This window comes from Hypomesus transpacificus, chromosome 15, assembly GCF_021917145.1.
Source record: "Hypomesus transpacificus isolate Combined female chromosome 15, fHypTra1, whole genome shotgun sequence".
Lineage (NCBI taxonomy): Eukaryota > Metazoa > Chordata > Actinopteri > Osmeriformes > Osmeridae > Hypomesus > Hypomesus transpacificus.
The window spans coordinates 5,792,724-5,811,834 of NC_061074.1; the positions used below are offsets into that span (position 1 = coordinate 5,792,724).

Here is a 19,111-nt window from a genome sequence, read left to right on the forward strand (position 1 = left end):
CAATATATATGTACAACCTTATCTGGGCAGGATGCACATGGTCACCTGGGAAATAATAAATGGTTTATACCAGTTGTTAAAAAACAATTATCCAGTAGAAAAGGAATATTGCTAGTTAACAGCTCTTATACCACATGATAATGTTCGATATGGGTTAATGTCAGATTTATAAACCTAGTCTCTATAAAGCAATGCTATTTGGTGGTGTGCCATGTCCATGAAATGGTTCGTCTACGGTTTCTACGTTTATTGAATATTCTATAGACATGTATTGTTATAACATGAGCAAAAGTACTGATTCCAGAACCTGATAAAAATATTTTTGCGCAAATGTCATAGTATGCTTTCCGTAGACAGACGTTTTGGAGGTGGGACGAGACGCAAAGGCAAAGGGGTCAGGGGGAGGAGGAAAACCACGTGTGATTGCTATGTCAAGCACTGTCCTTCCTTGGCAGACTTGTTTTTGTAAGATCGTACCCTTTGCATGTAGCTACCTAGCCTAATAGCTGTAGGAGGCACATTTTTGGGTTTACATCACACGTTTGAGCAACAGAATTCTGTTGCCACCTTTGATAGATAGCTGTCACACTCACTGTCACATAATGGTGAGCAAAACGGATGACATCCCGGCGTCAGTACCCAATTGTAACGCGGTTGATCTTGCAGAAGAAGGTGGGGAGACGCCGGACAGCAAAGAGACCACATCAGTGAAGGACCCCTGTGCTTGCGGTAAATGTCAAAGCTAAGACAATGTGATTGCTAGCAACTGTAGTTCAATCTGTCTACCTGCATGGGTCGGCATATTGCATTTCAGATAAGCTATCTTGCTAATAGTCATTCTTCTAATATCACAACCAGTTACGAGTCATAGCTGCAGCCAATTAGCACTGCAAACAATATGATGATCTGAGTTACTTTCCTTGTCTAAACTAATGAGAACATTTACCCATACCATGGGCCATAGTCCTAACTATGTAGCGGTGAACTGAGTTAGGAACTGTTTTCGAGGCGGTTGATGGGAAGCAGCTAGCTAATGAGCTTGCAATGTAATACTCGAGTTAGTTGTTAGCTACATTTTAGCTAGGCAACCGAGGAGCATTAAGAGGTCGATGATTCACATTAGCTAAACCACATGGAAGAGGTAGCCTGATGTTAAACCAGCCGCCCAATAAAGCGACGCTACAAAGTTGAACCTTTACCCAGCTAGTATTTCAATGAATGAATCTGTTTTCGGATAGCAAACTATGTAGCTTCTAGCAAGCTACATATCTGCTGGCCTCACAATGAGGATGTTGGCTAGTTTGACATTTCAGTGACTTGCTGGTGGTGCAGTGCTATACTAAATTGAAATCACAACGAAGGTGGAACTTAACAAAAGTGACTGACAAATAGAAGACACTTATTAATTGAGTCCTTTCGCACATGTTCTGTAAGAGCAGACCAACGAATGAACTGAAGGTCACCTTCAGTGGAACTACACATCAAGTAAGAACGGAGGGGGTTTGGTTGTCATGCGGGCGGCTCCTTGGTGTTTTCTTATCAGATAAACTGCGCTTTAATAAATGTGGCGTATGAGTTAATGTCACGACAATGTGATGTCGATGTAACCATCTAGCGCACTAAATTCCCTCGTCAGTTTGTAAATTACCTCGGAAACCCTCCCCCCTCCCCCATGCAGAACTGTAGAGGTTGGCTGTTCCTCGACCGGGAAGCGGAAGCGGTCGCTTTTGAGAAAAAGTCATCGTGCATGCACGGGGAGAGAAGGTTATACTTTACACATAAAGACAGTCATATAGCCGGTAAGTGACATTATAGCAAAGTTGTCTCATGTCACACAATCAATCGATTGAAAGATCGTTGATTATTGTAGCCAGGTAGATTCGGGTTCCTGATTGTTAGGCCATTTAGTTACACAACTTTAGCTAGCAAGCCCTCTCTAAAAACCTGCGTTCTTCTATGTCACATTTGATAGGACCTTGAGTTGGGTATTGCCATTATGTCCTCCGTTTTGCCACATGGAAAATTATTCAACACGATCAGATTTAATATGTGGATGGACTGTCATTTGAATGACTTTGTTTGTACAAGATAAAGCCTACCTATAGCCAAGATATAGCCTACCTATAGCCAAGATATAGCATACCTTAAACTGATATCAGTTAAAGTTTAACATGTATATTTATGTTATAATTCATAAAAAAAAATGGTAGACAATCATAATCTGATTGCTTTTGTGCACTTCTTTGTGCTAATCTCTTACAAGATTAAATTTTTTACTTGACATACTGTCATGCACTAGAAATAGATTATAATTTATTGAGTTTGGCTACTTTGGGATTGCTTTGTTTTCCATGTGTAGAACAGATACCTTTTTGAATCAGTCACTATTGTTGTACATGCTTGATTTGTGTCTTTAGTTAATTGCAGATCCTCATTAAACTGTTACAGTGCTGCATTGGTTCCAGTTATCTATGAATGCCTTTGTGTTAAATACAGGGTTGTTCTGACCTTATGATCTCATGCTAAAATGTATACAAAACCATTAATATATGTTATTTCTGTTGTAAGAACTTGAGTTCTTGGAATGGTTACTAAAATCTACATATTTCAGATGGTCATTATGTTAATGTTTACCAACATGTTCAAGTATTTTGACCAGTGTCTCTAAAAGGAATATCCTTTTCTGCTATATTACTTTTCTCAAAGTTCATATAATGAACTCATCAGAGCCTGTTGAACGAACAACTATAGGACTGCTGGACCAACACCAAGACAATGCTAGCATTGAGGCCTGCCGGCATTTGTTTTGACAGGCAGCGCAAGTTAGTTCAACAGATTGGGGTAAGGGGGTCCATTAGTGGTTTTATGAGGCTTAAGGCTCCTGTTGGGCAAAGAGACAACCTGTTTAATCCTTAGGGTCAATGACCAGCCGCCATTTGTCCTCAGTAGCATGCCTGGGTCTTTTATGGAGTTTAGGAATTTTTTCCTGAACAGAAAAATAACACTTTTAGTTAAGCCCAGGTTAGGCTGTGTTGTCTGATCTGAGTAGAGACCTATGTACTATTTCTCATTCACCATGGGTCATTCCACTACCTTGGAGCTCAATCTGAGGTCGAGTCACATCAACAAGCTTTTTTCATACTGTCATTTTTATTGGATTCTGAAACTTGAATGCAGAAGTATGACTCTGCAGACAGCTTTTCCATTGCCAGGTTGCCATCTTGTGGTATAATGAATCAAGCAAAGTAAATCCTCACTCTGTTCTTTTCCTTTGACATGCTTGTCTGTGTCCTGTTGCCATGCCAGCAGCCGTGGTCGGTAGACCCATGTCAAGGTCCATAAAGTGGACGGGTGAATTAATTAATCTGTAGTCAAAGCAAGACGTGTGCTCAAACTGTGCCAAACCTTGAGAGATAAAACGGCTTAGAACAAGGTAACAGGAAAGAGATGGCCAGCCTGTTGGATTAGCCACTTCACTCCAAAACTTAATTTTCTTCAAGGGAGAGAGCAAGTGGCCAAAGTCCATGATGGAATGTTCATAACATTAGATTTTCTGATTTGACTATTTATATATTGCCTTATTTCATCTTTGACCTTCTGCACTGTCAGGTAGAGTTTTTGTATAACTGTAACTTCAAGGAAAAGTAACAAATGAAATGAAGAGGCTACTCGCACAGTGGAGTGTGCTCGCTTGTGATGAAATGATTGTGCTCGGCTATTGTCCTTCTTAATTTGCTGAGTTACCAGGGGCCCAAAGACTAATGCCTTGCACAGTATTATACTGAATACAATTTAATTAGCACTAAAAAGGGTTAGTGTGGCTCCACATACTAGCCTGTTGTGATCGGCTAATTGTGTAGGAGGTTGTGTAATATTGGCCTTTCTGATTCGTCCCCCAGTTCTCACACCCCTCTTCCTCGGTTCCATTGCTGAGTGGCCAATTGTGGTGGTTTAGCAATAATTAGGTTGCTGGATTACCCCAAACAAAATGCTCCCTCCCCAATTGAATCCATGCATGGATGGAGGGATGAAAGATGTAACAGATTAAGGTGGCATGAAAAGTAGCCAGCCATCACTCTTCTCCCTCACCTTTTTAAAGGATGTTTTCAGCTCATGGAGACAAGCATGATGTCACCTCACTAGTTTCTAAAACACAGTTGATTACCCTCCTTTTGAGACTCCTACCTCCATCGAGGGACACTGCAGCCCAATCAGAAGCGCTGGTGTCTATCCTGTACTAGTCATTGTCGACCATTGAGCCTTGGCCTTGTGTTTGGCATTCAGAGCGTGCACTCTTTCTCTCTAGTCGTCTCTCTTTCTCACACTTTTTCTTAGTACATTTCCCCTTATTAGGGGAATTAGGGGAGGGCCAGCTGTTGGACCCCCCCCCCCCTCCTTCGTCGAGGTAACCCTGACATAGCTTTACCCTTGACCATGAACAAGGACGCATGGCAGTTGTTGGCTACAGGAGCAAACAAATCATACACCACTCACAGGCCCAACTCTGCTGCTCTCACTTCATGCATGGAAACCACCCTGGTTCCATTTGTTACATCCTGGCCTTACTGTTGTAATGAAGTTGAAGTGACAAATAAAGCTCTGAGCAATGATGTTTGAATGATCTGTTTGGTGGAACAGTTGCTTGGCCAAGCTGCTACAGTAACGTGCTTGTCACTCATGCCAAGCCAGCAGTGATGTGGGACTAAAGACCTTTGGCATGGCGCAAACCCTCAGCATTGCAACATCACCCCAAACATCCTCCCAGTTGCCACATCACTGGCTTTAGCAGGTCCTGTTATACATTTGAGGGAAAGTTAGGATAACATTTCCAGCCTAGTTTGAGTTTGGATGCTCTCCATGTTGTTTTTGATGTTTACTCTAAATTATGATTGGTGGCATGGCTGGAATCCTTCAAAAAGTTGTCATTGTTATGGTCTTATTATATAGTATTTCTCCTCTGTCCTTCCATTTCATACTGCTACATGAATACTGGCCTCAGGCTCAGAGGAACACACCATTGCATCCTCCACCACCAGCAGAGGTGTGCTCTGTTTGCTCGCTGCTATCCATCAATATTTCATGAAGTACCTAGTTAGGTCATCCAGGATCTGTGTGTGTGACCCAGCTAGCTGCTTGCCATGGTCTGCCTTACTTGGCTGCCAACTTCTATGGCTTAATGTCAAGGCCTCTTTCATGAGTGTGTTGAGGTCTTGTGTTAGTGTTATTGTGATCTGGGCGTGGTGCGCCGCAGTGCATGTGATGCAGTGGCGGAGTAAGATATCGGTGTGACACATAAACAACTTGTGTGCTGGTGAGTTTTCTCAGTGGCTTTGGTAACTACATTTCTCAAATCACAATTGAAATTCCCCAATGTGCTTCCTCCACATCATCTAGTCACTTATGCACATCATAAAAGCAATTTCTCAGTATTTTGAACAAATTGTCAATGCTCTGGTACATTTTTTCAAATTATTGTGTAGCTTGTGACTGCCGCATTTCAACTTCAGACAATGCCTGGTTCTTGAGATAATCGAGCCACAGACGTACTCACACAGATTACACACTCTTTATAGTTATATTAGATGCAAGAGATTAGACCTATTAATTCAATGATAGGATTATGGTTTCATCTGAGTGGCTTATTGGAGTTATTTGCCTGCTGAAGGTTGAGTTGAGAGTGAGACTACTCTTCATGGTCACATATGACCTCCAAATAAAACTGATGTGATTTCTCCCCAACTGTCCAATCACAGGACACAGTGCGGACACTGCGGTGATGAATGGCAACGGGGCACAAGAGGACGAGGCAGAGTCGAAGCAGGACGGGGGAGGTGACACAGATGGCGGGGATGAGTCTAACGAACAAGAAGTTATTGTGATACAGGATACAGGGTTCACTGTGAAGATACAAGCACCTGGGACAGAACCCTTTGACCTCCAGGTACATGTGTTATCCAATCAGATTAATGCTAAAGTGATGGCCAGGAGATGAGTTGGGTGAGCAGTCAACAAGTCTTCTCTCCCCAACCACCAGGTGTCTCCTCAGGAGATGGTGCAGGAGATTCACCAGGTGCTGATGGACCGGGAGGACACCTGCCACCGCACCTGTTTCTCCCTGCAGCTGGATGGCAACGTGCTGGACAACTTTGCAGAGTTAAAGTCCATTGAGGGCCTGCTGGAGGGTTCCCTGCTCAAAGTCGTGGAAGGTACGACAGAATCGAGACCAAGCCAGGCTTTCTGACCCCCCCCCCCCCCTCACAGAATAGATCTAGATTCAAACCCAAAGACATCAGGGTGTCGTAGGTCTGAAGATATTTGGCCAGTGTAATTAGTATGACTGTAAAACCTACCCTGAGTTTACCAAAGGTCAAGGTGGAGCTAATACTATATTGCTTGCACCCATACAATTATCTAAGGTTGTTGAGATCTATGAAGTACAGGATGGGGGTCTCAAACTCATCACATCTTTCTATATCAGCAATTGGATAGTTTTGTGACCATAGATACTTTCCTGTTGTCCAAGCCTCCTTTCTTGTAAATACATTCAAACTAAAGGACGACAGGGAGCATACCTGCAACCTCACGGTGACCTCCCCTGTCTGTTGCTCCACCCTCATTGCTCATAAAAAGTCACAACAAACACAAGCTCAAGAGACAAAAGACCAATGCTGTGTTCCTCCCTCTCTCCATCCCCTGCTCCTCAGAGCCGTACACCGTGCGTGAGGCTCGTATCCACGTGCGCCACATCAGAGACCTGCTGAAGAGCCTCGACCCGTCAGACTCTTACAACGGAGTGGACTGCAACTCTCTCTCCTTCCTCAGCTTGTTCACCGACGGGGACCTGGGAGGTGCGTCTCTGTCTGAATGGGAGGTGCTGCGTGTGTGTGTTGTTGGCCAATAATCCGTGTGTCTCTGTGTAAGTGATTTTGTGTAATGGCCAAAAAGAGTTGACTGGAAAGGGATGGTTAGTATTCCGTGCAGGAAAGTCCTCCCTCTGGTGCATGCATATTCATGTCTGTGTGTAACCTAGCCTTTGTAGCAGGAAAGCTTGACCTTCTTGTTGCCTTTGCTGCAGATAGCGGAAAGCGGAAGAAGAAAGGTAGTGAGCTTGAGCAGATTGATTGTACCCCCCCTGAACACATCTTGCCCGGCAGCAAAGATCGCCCCCTGGTGCCCCTCCAGCCACAGAACAAGGACTGGAAGGTATGTAGTGAAAGATGTTAACCAGCCATAGATGTTAATTATACCAACATAATGTTGGTATAACATTATGACATATTGACACTGGAAATTGCACAAACTTGCCGTAGTAATGGGGTTAACAGTTGTCACTGGCTTATATTAATGACACTGCTCACATCATTCCTCAAGTCGTTCTTTGAAATTGATCATTTATAGCTTGTTGGGTGAAATTATAAAAACGATATGCTTAAACTAAATAAGTATCCACAGGTTAACATATAATACAGACACCACCACAACCTACTACACTCCCTACTTCTCATTTCCCCCTTTTCCACTCACATCTGATGATGATGATGATGGTGATGATTGTTATTTGTATTGTCGTCCCTCCCAGCCCACGCTGTGCCTGAAGGTCCTCACCATGAGTGGCTGGAACCCCCCTCCGGGGAACAGGAAGATGCACGGTGACCTCATGTACCTGTACATGGTGACGGTGGAGGAGCGGCACATCAGCATCACCGCCTCCACCCGGGGATTCTACCTCAACCAGTAAGACTGGCCGCCTCAGCCATGCCTCATAGGGGAAGCTAGGGTTAGACACACCACCAACGTACATGGTTAAATGTGTGTGCATTGACGTCTGGATTGCAACCAGTGTGTGATTACATTTGAAGGAGGTCACCTGTTGTCACATTGTTGATCTGAAATAGCATTTAAGGTCTGAAGATATGGCCTTCAGTCCTAAATGTTAGGCCCAAGCTCAATGGGTTTGTTTGAGAGGTTTTTGTAAGCACGTGTTATTATGTTTGATTTGACTGTACTTGTTTTTGGACTGCACTGGCTTTGATCAAATGTGTTTGGACGTTTCCTAGGTCCACCACCTACACCTTCAACCCCAAGCCAGCAAACCCCAGCTTCCTGAGCCACTCCCTGGTGGAGCTGTTGAGCCAGATCAGCCCAGCCTTCAAGAAGAACTTCACTGCCCTACAGAAGAAGAGGTAACTCCTCCACTTGCCCTTCTTCCTTTCATCATGTGACAACTCTGCTTCCAGGAAGCCTTGTCCATGTCAGCAATGTGTCTCATGAAAGAGCTTGAGTCACAAGTCGTCCCAGTCACCATCTGCTTATATTCATGTTGTGGCTGCAGGGTGCAGAGACATCCCTTTGAGAGGATCGCCACACCTTTCCAGGTGTATAGCTGGACAGCGCCACAGATGGACCACGCCATGGACTGTGTGAGGGCCGAGGACGCCTACACCTCCCGTCTGGGCTATGAGGAACACATACCTGGACAGGTGAGAAGGGCTTAAATGCCAATGGTGGCAGAACAGTGGTGATTATAACGGTTGTGAAGTGTTGGAGCAATGGAAGTCAAAGTTATTAAACTTTCTGGGTCTGTTTGTTTGCAGACAAGAGATTGGAACGAGGAGCTCCAGACCACTAGAGAACTGGCCCGTAAGAACCTTCCAGAACGCCTACTGAGAGAGAGGGCTATCTTCAAGGTACGTTCCGCAGCTGCTCTCTTGTCTTAGATACCCGGTTGTTCTTCCCTTGTTCTATTCAGTTATTTTCCTCCAGATTTTGTAAGCTCCCCGTGTTCTCTTCCATCTCCTCTCAGGTACACAGTGACTTTGCCGCGGCTGCCACGCGTGGCGCCATGGCGGTGATTGATGGCAACGTCATGGCCATCAACCCCGGAGAGGAGACCCGCATGCAGATGTTCATCTGGAACAACATCTTCTTCAGCCTGGGCTTTGACGTGCGCGATCATTACCGGGAGCTGGGCGGGGACGCCGCCGCGCACGCCGCCCCCACCAACGACCTCAACGGCGTCCGAGCGTACGGGGCGGTGGACGTCGAAGGCTTGTACACCCTGGGGACCGTCGTCGTCGACTACCGCGGTTACCGTGTGACGGCCCAGTCCATCATTCCTGGTATCCTGGAACGGGAGCAGGAACAGAGCGTTATCTATGGTTCCATCGACTTTGGAAAGACTGTAGTGTCACACACCAAGTACCTGGAGCTGCTGGAGAAGACTAGCCGTCCACTCAAGGTGAGGGAGACTCCACACATTCTTAGTCTCAAGGAATCGACTTCCTCTTGACAACAACGAGGTGTTGATGTCATCTTTTTACTTTCTTTAACAAGAATGGAAATGCAGAGGCTTGCTTTGGGATTGTCTCACATGGTCTCCTCAACCAAACGTGTTTCCCCATCCAGGTCCAGAAACACAATGTCCTCAACGAGAAGGAGGAGTCTGTGGAGCTTTGCTCCTCTGTCGAGTGTAAGGGGATCATCGGCAACGACGGACGCCACTACATTCTGGACCTGCTGCGCACCTTCCCCCCTGACCTGAACTTCCTCCCTGTGGAGGGTGAGGACGTACCCCCAGAGTGCGTCAGACAAGGCTTCCCACGTCAGCACCGCCACCGCCTGGCCTGCCTGCGACAGGACCTCATCGAGGCCTTTGTGGAGCACAGGTAAAGGAGCGAGGCACAATGTGTGTCGGTTGGGACTGGGAGACCTAAAAATAGTCAATAATGCAAGAATGTTCAGTGTTCCTCAGTACACTTGACACCACATGTTGGTATTTTTCAGATACCTCCTTTTCATGAAGATGGCAGCTCTTCAGCTAATGCAGCAGAAAGCCAACAAAGAAAACAAGGTAGCGGCCCTTCCAGAGACCAGCAGCCCTGCCCTCAAGGCACCGCCGGCCCCGCTCCTGACAGACAACCCCGAATCCTCCACGGACTCCTCTGAGACCTCCACGGAAACCCTCACAGAGAGCAACGCTGATGCCGCCGCCGCCCCTCCTACAGAAGCTGCCCCTAAGGCGGCTCAGCCCGACGGCGCCCATACCACACCCACACAGGAGGCCGCTACACCCACGACCACCACCAACGGGCCTTCGGAACCTGTTGCCACCGCTACCCAGAACGGAGAGTGTGAGAGCCCCTTGGAGGGTAAGGAGCCAGAGGACAGTATCCCGGGGTTAGCCCAGGCTAAAGAGCTGGCCGAGTCCTTAGTGGCGGAAGATGGATCCGGTATTGGTACGTTACCGAACACGTCAGGGAGCAAACATGGAGAAGGCAAGGAAGAGCCTGGGAGAGCCTGGTGAACCTGGTGGAGTAGGGCAACAGTAACCTTAGGGTGTTTGCGTGGGTACTTGGGAGAGTGTGTAGAATACGTGTGCTTGGGACTTCTACTCAGTAAGAGTATGCTCAAGTTAGTTTGTTAATAATCAGACACTACAATGCTATTCCCTTAGCTGTGTTTCTCCACCGGGCAGGGTATCCCTGTCCAGTCCTCGCCTTGTATGGGGAAAGCATGGACCCCTGCACCTCCAGTTATCCCTTATCAAACTAAATCACTTATGGTGTGGAACAACTATTAACTTGACCCCTGATCTCTTGACAATGTTTCCCATTGGTGGGTGTGAATAATACCTATAGGGAGAAAAGATGATTTGCATGTCTGGCCACATAGCTTTTTCTAAACTTCTTCTGCATGCTTAATCACAATGGCAATGTGGTTAGTAGTTTCTTGTGAATTTGAAGCAGTCTTCTCTTCATTATTACAGCATGATACATTTAGTCTGTTTTGTGTGTGTATCATTCAACATGATTTGCTCCTACCCTTCTGGTCTTTCTTCCAATCACATCATCCCTCCAGATCCTAAAAGCAGAGAAGTAGTTCTCAATGCCTGCAAAGCTGTCGGCTCCATCAGCAACACCTCCTTCGACATCCGCTTCAACCCAGACATCTTCTCGCCAGGTAATCTGCACAATTTGAGTTATTTTTCATTATTACAATGTTTTAAGAATACATCTGTGTATATGTATGAAATATCCATGTGACGGGGGACTTGTGATAATGAAGGTGGTACCTGTTTGTCTTCTAGGCGTGCGTTTCCCTGACGACAGCGTGGAGGACATTCAGAAACAGAAGCAGCTACTGAAGGATGCTGCTGCCTTCCTGGTGTCCTGCCAGATCCCCTCACTGGTCAGCAACACAGGACAACATCAGAGATATAAGTTATACCAGCTTAACTGGAGTATGCTTCAGAGTGTTGGTATGGCTGTGGATATAGCTGGTGAATGAATTGCGTGTTATCATGTTCAGGTGAAGGACTGCCTGGACCACAGCGCTCTGCCCATGGATGGAGCCACACTGACAGAGGCTCTGCACCAGAGAGGCATCAACATCCGTTACCTAGGCAATGTGCTGGAGTTTGTTGACAAGACCCCTGCCAAGGCACAGCTGGAGCACTTCTATGTAAGCCTGAACCTGACTCCTGTGTGACACCTTGACAGCAGAGGAGAATTAGAATGAAAAGCTATGTGTTGGCATACACATACATACATTTGACTAAACCCTGATATTTTCCGTTCTATTTTAGAGAATAGGAATCTGTGAGTTGATCACCAGATGTGCGAAACATTTCTTCAAGACATACCTCCAGGTGAGTTCCCCAGTAGTTTGCAGGTACCACTTAGTTCCAGTAAGAACCACGTACTGTATTCATAAAAAAAAAACGCAGCCTTACAACAGCCAGATCCGTTTCTGACTCCCTCCTCCTCCTCTCTCAGGGTGTGGAGTTGTCCGCGCTCTCTGCTGCAGTTAGCCACTTCCTCAACTGCTTCCTGAGCTCCTTCGCTGATGCAGTAGCACACCTGCCCACTGATGAGCTGGTCTCACGCCGCAAGAACCGCAAACGCAAAAACAGGGTTCCTGGAGGCGGGGACAACACGGCCTGGGCCAGCCTGACGCCCAGCGAACTGTGGAAGAGCATTGTCTCCGAGGCTCAGAGCTACTACCACTTCACCTTGTACTGGTGAGTTGGCTCTGGCCAGAATGCAAGCATGATAAGCTAAAAGCTTGATGCCCACTAGTAAAGATGAAGCAAAAAAAGCAATTATTGCTTCCAGTCTTGTTTTCAGAATGCCATATCTTAACATTAGTGTTTTATGTAAGTTGGCATTAGTCAATGCTTTGGAAGAGTGTTATAGGTACCTATAGAGCTATAGGTAATGTTAACATAATCTTTGAACCTTACTATGCCAACCAAATTGATCTAAAACAATGATATTCATGGCATGGTTGATGTGGTAATGCAGTGAGAGTGTGGACCTGGCAGTGGAGAAATACGGCCTTCAGAAGATCACCCTGCTCAGAGAGATCTCCATTAAAGCCGGCATCCAGGTAACATGCCTCAATCCTATATGCCACACACTGAGGATGTCTAGATGCTGTCATGTCTTTTATTGACAAGCCTGCCGTCTCTTCCCCCCCCCCCCCCCCCCGTAGATCTTAATAAAGGAGTACAACTTCGACAGCCGCCACAAGCCTGCCTTCACCGAGGAGGACATCTTGAACATCTTCCCTGTGGTGAAGCACGTGAACCCCAAAGCCTCTGATGCCTTCCACTTCTTCCAGAGTGGCCAGGCCAAAGTCCAGCAAGGTCCGAATACTAGTCATGCTGAGCGGGATCACACACACACACACACAGTCTCAGGGTATGATTTTACGGATTTGTGTTTAGGTTTCCTGAAAGAGGGTTGTGAGCTGATCAACGAGGCCCTGAACCTCTTCAACAACGTCTACGGGGCCATGCATGTGGAGATCTGTGCCTGCCTGCGCCTGTTGGCCCGCCTCAACTACATCATGGGAGACCACGCTGAGGTAAGATCCAGATCTGATCGACATCAGCATCACACATACACTGATCTTTAAGTACCCATTTCACTATTTATGTAGTCCATAAGTACAAACAGATATAGCAGTTCCAGTTCAATCTAAATGGTAGAAAAAGACACCTACTCACACTTACAACATGCTGCCTGACAATTGCAGAAGATTGTGTTTTATTATGGTTATGACATATTAATCTTTTTGCACTTAGGCTCTCAGTAACCAGCAGAAAGCTGTATTGATGAGTGAACGAGTGCTTGGTATTGAGCACCCTAACACCATCCAAGAATATGTAAGTTTGCATCATTAACGCAAGAAAGTGAATTGTCTGTGTATGTTTTTGACTTCAGTTTCCCACACATAGACTTAATTTGTGGCGGTGCGCCACAGAATCAACACCGGCCGCCATGTATTGCGTTTCGTTATAATATATATTTTTTAATGCTATTTAAAACACGCAGCGTATTTGTTCAGCTGCATTTCCTTTCTCTGCTCTCCCTCCGTCTCTGTCACTCAGGCGTCTCTCTCACATACACACACAGTCACGTCAGCACACGTTAGCAACGACGTAGATCCGCCGTTCTAGTAAGACAAACAGCGATAACAGTGAGCCTTCAGCATTAGTACCGTAGCTAAAAGTCTAGGAAAGCTGAGGCTACTCTTTGCTAGGTACCTACGAACATGTCTTAATCTGCTAGACAAGTGGGTTCCCCTTCGTTCTTTTGGTGATTAGTCTCACAAGCCCTACATGCGCGGTGTCAAGGAGCCGACCAGCTAAATAGTTATTTAGCACTAGTGTTGCTACCTGCATATATGCAGAAATTGTTTACAATATTTTCAGGCTTCAACCAGTGCTGCTCAAGCAGAAAGACAGGGTCAGGGAGAGAAAGAGAGATTCATTAGGCATTGAAGAAAGAGTAGGAGAGGAGGACAGCATCCATCATGCTGCTGTGACAGAGCCAGCTGAAGCAACAGGTGAGGGGGACAAACAGATGTAGAAACAGGCAGGTAAGAAAGTAGGTCTCAGGACAAGGAAACTCATTTCTATTCTTTGGTTTCTGTTAATAGGACTTGAATGGGATGTGAAATTTGTATAGGGGGTTAAATGTGGGGATTTGCGGTTGGGCGTGGGGATTTTGTCAAGGTGTGAATCCGTTTAAGGCTGTGGTTTTTAACAACGGAATTTGTTAATAAGTCATCTCTCAATTGCCCTCACTCTACCCAGATGCACTTGGCACTGTACTGTTTCGCCAACGGCCAACTGTCCACTGCACTGAAGCTGCTGTACCGCGCCCGCTACCTCATGCTAATGGTCAGTGGGGAGGACCACCCTGAGATGGCGCTGCTAGACGTGAGTTTGAAACTAATCTTTCTCCAATGTCGCATTTAAAACTAAGTGTTGTGTATATTGCCGCCTCCTTCTTTCAACCTTGCTTGTCATGTACCTGCTCACTCAGGTTCTTATGGGATGTGTTATTACCCTTCTAGAGTTTATTTGATATTATTTTAATTGGTACCTGTTCTCCACCTTGTCCCTGGTCACCTTCTGTAGAGTAACATTGGCCTGGTGCTGCATGGAGTGATGGAGTACGATCTGTCTCTGAGGTTCCTGGAGAATGCCTTGGCCATCAACTCCAAATACCATGGGCCCCGGTCCCTTAAAGTGGCCCTCAGGTACAGAAAGGGAGAGAGACTACAGCATTATTTGCTGAGGGAGACAAATTAAAAAGGCAATCATCTTACTTTGTTTATGGGTAATGTTTATGAGCCAACATGTTTGTGTTGCAGTCACCATCTGGTTGCAAGGGTCTATGAAAGCAAGGCAGAGTTCCGCTCTGCACTACAGCATGAAAAGGAGGGCTACACCATCTACAAAAACCAGGTATAAAACTGATTCGGATCATTCTGAAACCATCTTGTGGTAAAGACTATAATATATATATTCTCATGCATTTCTTACATTTTGTCTTTCCCTCTGTTTCCCCATGAAGGTGGGTGAGGCCCATGAAAAGACGAAGGAGAGCTCTGAGTACCTGAAGTACCTCACACAGCAGGCTGTGGCTCTGCAGAGAACAATGAATGAGATTTACAAAAATGGCTCAAATGCCAGCATCATGCCCCTCAAGGTAAGTGTCTTTGAGGATGTCTTTAAAGAGCCACTTTCAGATGCAATTAAGTGAAATCTTTTGGATTGCCTATTACTTATTTTGGCTAAATTGCTTATTTGTGTAACTGATCGTGATCAGTCAATTTGCTTAAAGAAGGATAAGCGAGGTGACAGTGTGGTAATGTCTGACATTGTTGCGTTTCCCAGTTCACAGCTCCCAGTATGGCCAGTGTGCTGGAGCAGCTCAACATCATAAACGGCATCATTTTCATACCTCTCAGGTGAAGGGAAAAAATGTCTTCATAAATAAAAAAAAAATAAAAAATCCCCCATGACCATACATTATGACATATTGTATTTACACATCGACCACAGAATGTGTGAATTGCTGATTTCTCAATGTTCATTGTCAAAGCAGTCGTAAACCAAACTGGCTCTTGCCATTTGCAGTCATTAGCCGTCTGGTAAGTCAAACATTACCTGTTGACTAGACAGAATGGTGACCCCTGTTGTTACATACCCTTCTGCAGCCAAAAGGACTTGGAGAACCTGAAGGCAGAGGTGCAGAGGCGACAGCAGCTCCAGGAAGCAGGGAGGAGTGACGAGCTCGCCGAGAACAGTCCACTGGAGCTGGAGGACAAAATTCCCATTGACGATTAATGCCAGCCACCCTCCCAACACTTAGGGGGGGCTGTGATGCAACAGCCATCTGTTTTGAGCCTGCGGACCTGAGAACTGAGCTGTCTAAAATCAACAAATGAAACAAAGGGGGGAGGGAATGGGTCACTGCAGACCAGAAAACATGAATGCAGTCGGTAGATTATACAAGGTGCAAAGTGGAAAAGTTTCATATGGGGCGGGAGAGTATAAAAATAAAAAAAAGATACAAATATATAGAATCAAAGAAATCATGTGCAATCCAGAAGTCACTTGGTCCTAGTTCTTGGCAGAAGGGTGCATTGCCGGATAGCACTCCTGAAATTTAAGGTGTGTGTGCATGCATGTTCAGTGTGTGAATGGTTCTAGGGAAGGAGATCAAGGATGACCATGACATTGTATACCAGAGCCTTATCCTATTCACTCCCCCAGCCCCCCCCCCCTCTCCACTCAGAGCACAGGATCCCTCTACTTCCCCCAGTAAAGCCACTGAAACATCAGGGCATCCCATAAGAGTAGGCACTGATAAGGTACCTCTAATGACAACACGCACCCTGTCCTGAAACTCAGGGGACTTTTTACTGTGCACTAGGAGAAGCTAGAAAAAAAGAAAAAACTGATAAGAGATTCTAATGTTGGGCTGGAGAATGTATTGACTATCGTTTATATTCTTTCTTCAGTTATTCTCCTTCCACCAATCACCTTTCAACTTGACTGCCCTATGGTTCATGACAATTTAGTGGTTTTATCCCATGTGGTTGGCTGCTTTGTCTATGGGTTAAAATGTCACGTTCATTAGGTCTCAACCAATCGTTCAGATGAATTGTTGCGTTTTTCAGTAAAAATATAAATAAGGAAAATCTTTTTGTAAATGGAAGGGGAAGAAGAAGCCATTTAGGTCTTGATTTATCCATTAATTTAAGCCATGTCCTTTTTATAGAAAAAAATGAGGAAAAGATGTATAAATCTGTCTCTGGGGTTTAGATATGTACTGGATCAATGTTGATGGAACTTGGCAGATTTGAAAACGTCCAGCATAGGTTTGAACAGTAAATAATCTATATTAGCTGTGTTCAATCTTCTATTTTTCCAAATGTGCATGTTTGTTTGTTTTGTTTTTGTGTGTGTGTGTTTTATGTAGTCCGAGGGAACCAGACAGCCAGGAATTTGGTACAATGCTGCTGCTGTGTTGTTATAATGACTGGGTTATTAAGCAGTATTTTCCAACTGCTTTATTTTTTATACACATAGAGAAACCATGGTTCAACTAATGCAACTTGTACTCTCTTGTTACATTGTTGGTCACCCGTGTTGTAAATTTGCAGAGAGGATTTATACTATGAACTTCTCCCCACCATTAGACTGGTCTGAAATGACACAACTTGGCCAAATTATGTTTTGGTGTACCACCTACCACCAGATGCCGTCAGCTGTATTGAGTGCACTTTTGAGTGCTGTCTGGATAAATACACACTGCACCACCTAATGTGGTTTGAGAAGGGCTGCTTCATTGTAATTAAACCAAAAAAGAGACTGGTGTGTTTGTGTGTGCTTGTATACATGCGATGTGTCCCTTCCTTGCAAATATATTTCTAAATTGTTGCTGTGGCTAAATGTATGTGATTAAGGCAATAGAGATAATGCTGAAACTGTTTTGTTTTTGAAAGTGCAGCTTTTTCCTGCACTTTTTGTAAGAACTGTTGCTATTCTGGTTGCATTGTACTTGCATTGCAAGCTTTGTAAAGATAAAGCCTACTACCAAGCATAAGAAACAAACTGTAGCTAAAGTCCCCCCCCCCCCCTCCCCCCAATTATAATGTTATACTGGGGGAAAAAACAGATTGAGACAATAATGAAACTTGGTGTGTGATTTGTGCCTATTTATTCATAAAATGGGTAGTATTCCTTTGCAACTCTGTGTGTTGCCCTGTTAAAGGTTAAATGGGGGTGGGGGTGGTCTTTCCATGGTTCCTTGTTTTTCTTGTCATAGGGTTACACAGGAGTTGTGTATCTGCATTTCCTCCCCTCGAATTTGACCACCATCTCCATGAATGTTTGTCTCAGTACCACTAGTGGCCATGGGGTGGTACACAAGAGATTGTACTTCCTCAAAAGCAAGGAAAAATGCTTTTGTAATGTGAAACAATGTGAGCATATCACAGTGTTGGTGTTAACTGTTCAATATGCTTTTGTTCATGACTACAATGAATGAAAATGTTAACAGTTTGTGGTCAATTGAACCTATAAAACACTACATTGCAAATTATGTTCAAATCCCTTCAGTCTCGTTGGTGGCTTTGACAGTTTCTGATAGAATAAACTCTGCTAGAATGATCAGTACACTTGTCTGCATAGAAATACTTTTTTTTTAATGAATCAAAGAATTATGGTGCTCTTATTCAATAACAAAGGCACAAATTCTTCTTTGGTGAAATTCCACTGTTGGTTTTATTCTTTAGCAATATACTTCCATATATCTTCATGTAAATGCATGATAAACTGATTTGAATTTTTGTAGACTGGTTCAGTTTCGGTAGTGTGGAAGCAATAACGTTTCAGTAATTGTGTTACTTGGTTTTGCCTCTGGTATTAAAACCAGTTTTCTCATGAATGTCCACAGAAGCTAAACAAATTGTGAATGCTATTGATGGAAATGTTAGCAAATAGAAACTAATGCATTGGACCTTTTTAGATTTCTAATTAAACAAATGATAAGGTGTTTATCTTGAGAACTGTTGAATACTAACATAAAAAATAGTTTTCAGACAATTAACCTGTAGCGTATGTGAGATTAGCCAGTTTGTCCCCATTCTGTGTTCTTTAGAATTGTTACTTCATTTCCCATTGCATTTCAGTCCTTCAGTAGCCACAAGAAACCATCAGCAGCCTTTCAAAGTTTTACTGAGGTTGAGCAAGCAGGAATGTCTTTCCTCTCGGCTCTTGGAGGAAAACATTTTCAGGCAAATTCCCCCCAGGATCTGTTCACATCAGGGGTTTTGTCTAACCCACACTGATCAGCTAGCATTGTATGTGAAACTCAACTGAGGGTTGTCTGAGGGGGTTTAGTTCTGCTACGTTCTTGAACAAACACGGTTCCTTTTTTTGTTGTTATCCTCCTGCACATGGTGTTTAAGTCTGCTTTCCCTGCTGTGTGGTACCTGTCTGTTGCTCTTTACAAAATAACAATCTAATTATTTTTGGTCTGAATATGCTTTTGTATTAAAATAAATAAAGAACTAGTAAATAACATTTGGTTGAAAAGTGTATGTCTAGCTAACTACTCTCTTTGCCAATCTGCATATTGCAAGCTTTGATGAAAAGCATGAAATATCTTTATATTAATTTCCTTTTAATGCACAAGCACATGATTTCTAGTATTAAATAACCTACATATGCTACAAGGGTTTTGCTCTATTCTGGACATTTAAATATCTAGCAAACATACTAAAAGTAGCCTAGTGCAGAGGTAAT

At 44.4% G+C, this 19,111-nt stretch overlaps 1 protein-coding gene across 3 annotated transcripts; it reads left to right on the forward strand.

Annotated features, from left to right (window-relative positions):
• The first annotated feature begins 407 nt into the window (after window positions 1-407).
• cluha (clustered mitochondria (cluA/CLU1) homolog a) lies at window positions 408-18,889 on the forward strand. Of its 3 annotated transcripts, none has more exons than XM_047035551.1 (27): window positions 408-729; window positions 5,754-5,941; window positions 6,035-6,206; window positions 6,705-6,848; window positions 7,076-7,203; window positions 7,580-7,734; window positions 8,058-8,183; window positions 8,333-8,480; window positions 8,595-8,687; window positions 8,804-9,238; window positions 9,406-9,665; window positions 9,784-10,235; window positions 10,858-10,959; window positions 11,087-11,187; window positions 11,308-11,460; window positions 11,585-11,647; window positions 11,775-12,019; window positions 12,303-12,387; window positions 12,493-12,646; window positions 12,728-12,867; window positions 13,088-13,168; window positions 14,102-14,227; window positions 14,429-14,550; window positions 14,665-14,758; window positions 14,868-15,002; window positions 15,191-15,264; window positions 15,514-18,889. In XM_047035551.1, exons 1-27 carry the CDS (start codon window positions 603-605, stop codon window positions 15,641-15,643), a joined length of 4,233 nt encoding a protein of 1,410 aa, XP_046891507.1. In that variant the 5' UTR covers window positions 408-602; the 3' UTR covers window positions 15,644-18,889. The 3 variants fall into 3 exon arrangements, with proteins under 3 accessions (XP_046891507.1, XP_046891509.1, XP_046891508.1); XM_047035553.1 differs by having other exon boundaries at window positions 9,784-10,148; XM_047035552.1 differs by lacking the exon at window positions 408-729 and adding an exon at window positions 1,694-1,799.
• Window positions 18,890-19,111: the final 222 nt, after the last annotated feature.

Coding starts and splice junctions, on each gene's coding strand:
- cluha (XM_047035551.1), top strand. CDS start 603: ATGGTGAGCAAAACGGATGACATCCCGGCGTCAGTACCCAATTGTAAC. Junction 6,849..7,075: donor CACCGACGGGGACCTGGGAG/GTGCGTCTCTGT, acceptor CCTTTGCTGCAG/ATAGCGGAAAGCGGAAGAAG. Junction 11,188..11,307: donor CCTGCCAGATCCCCTCACTG/GTCAGCAACACA, acceptor TATCATGTTCAG/GTGAAGGACTGCCTGGACCA.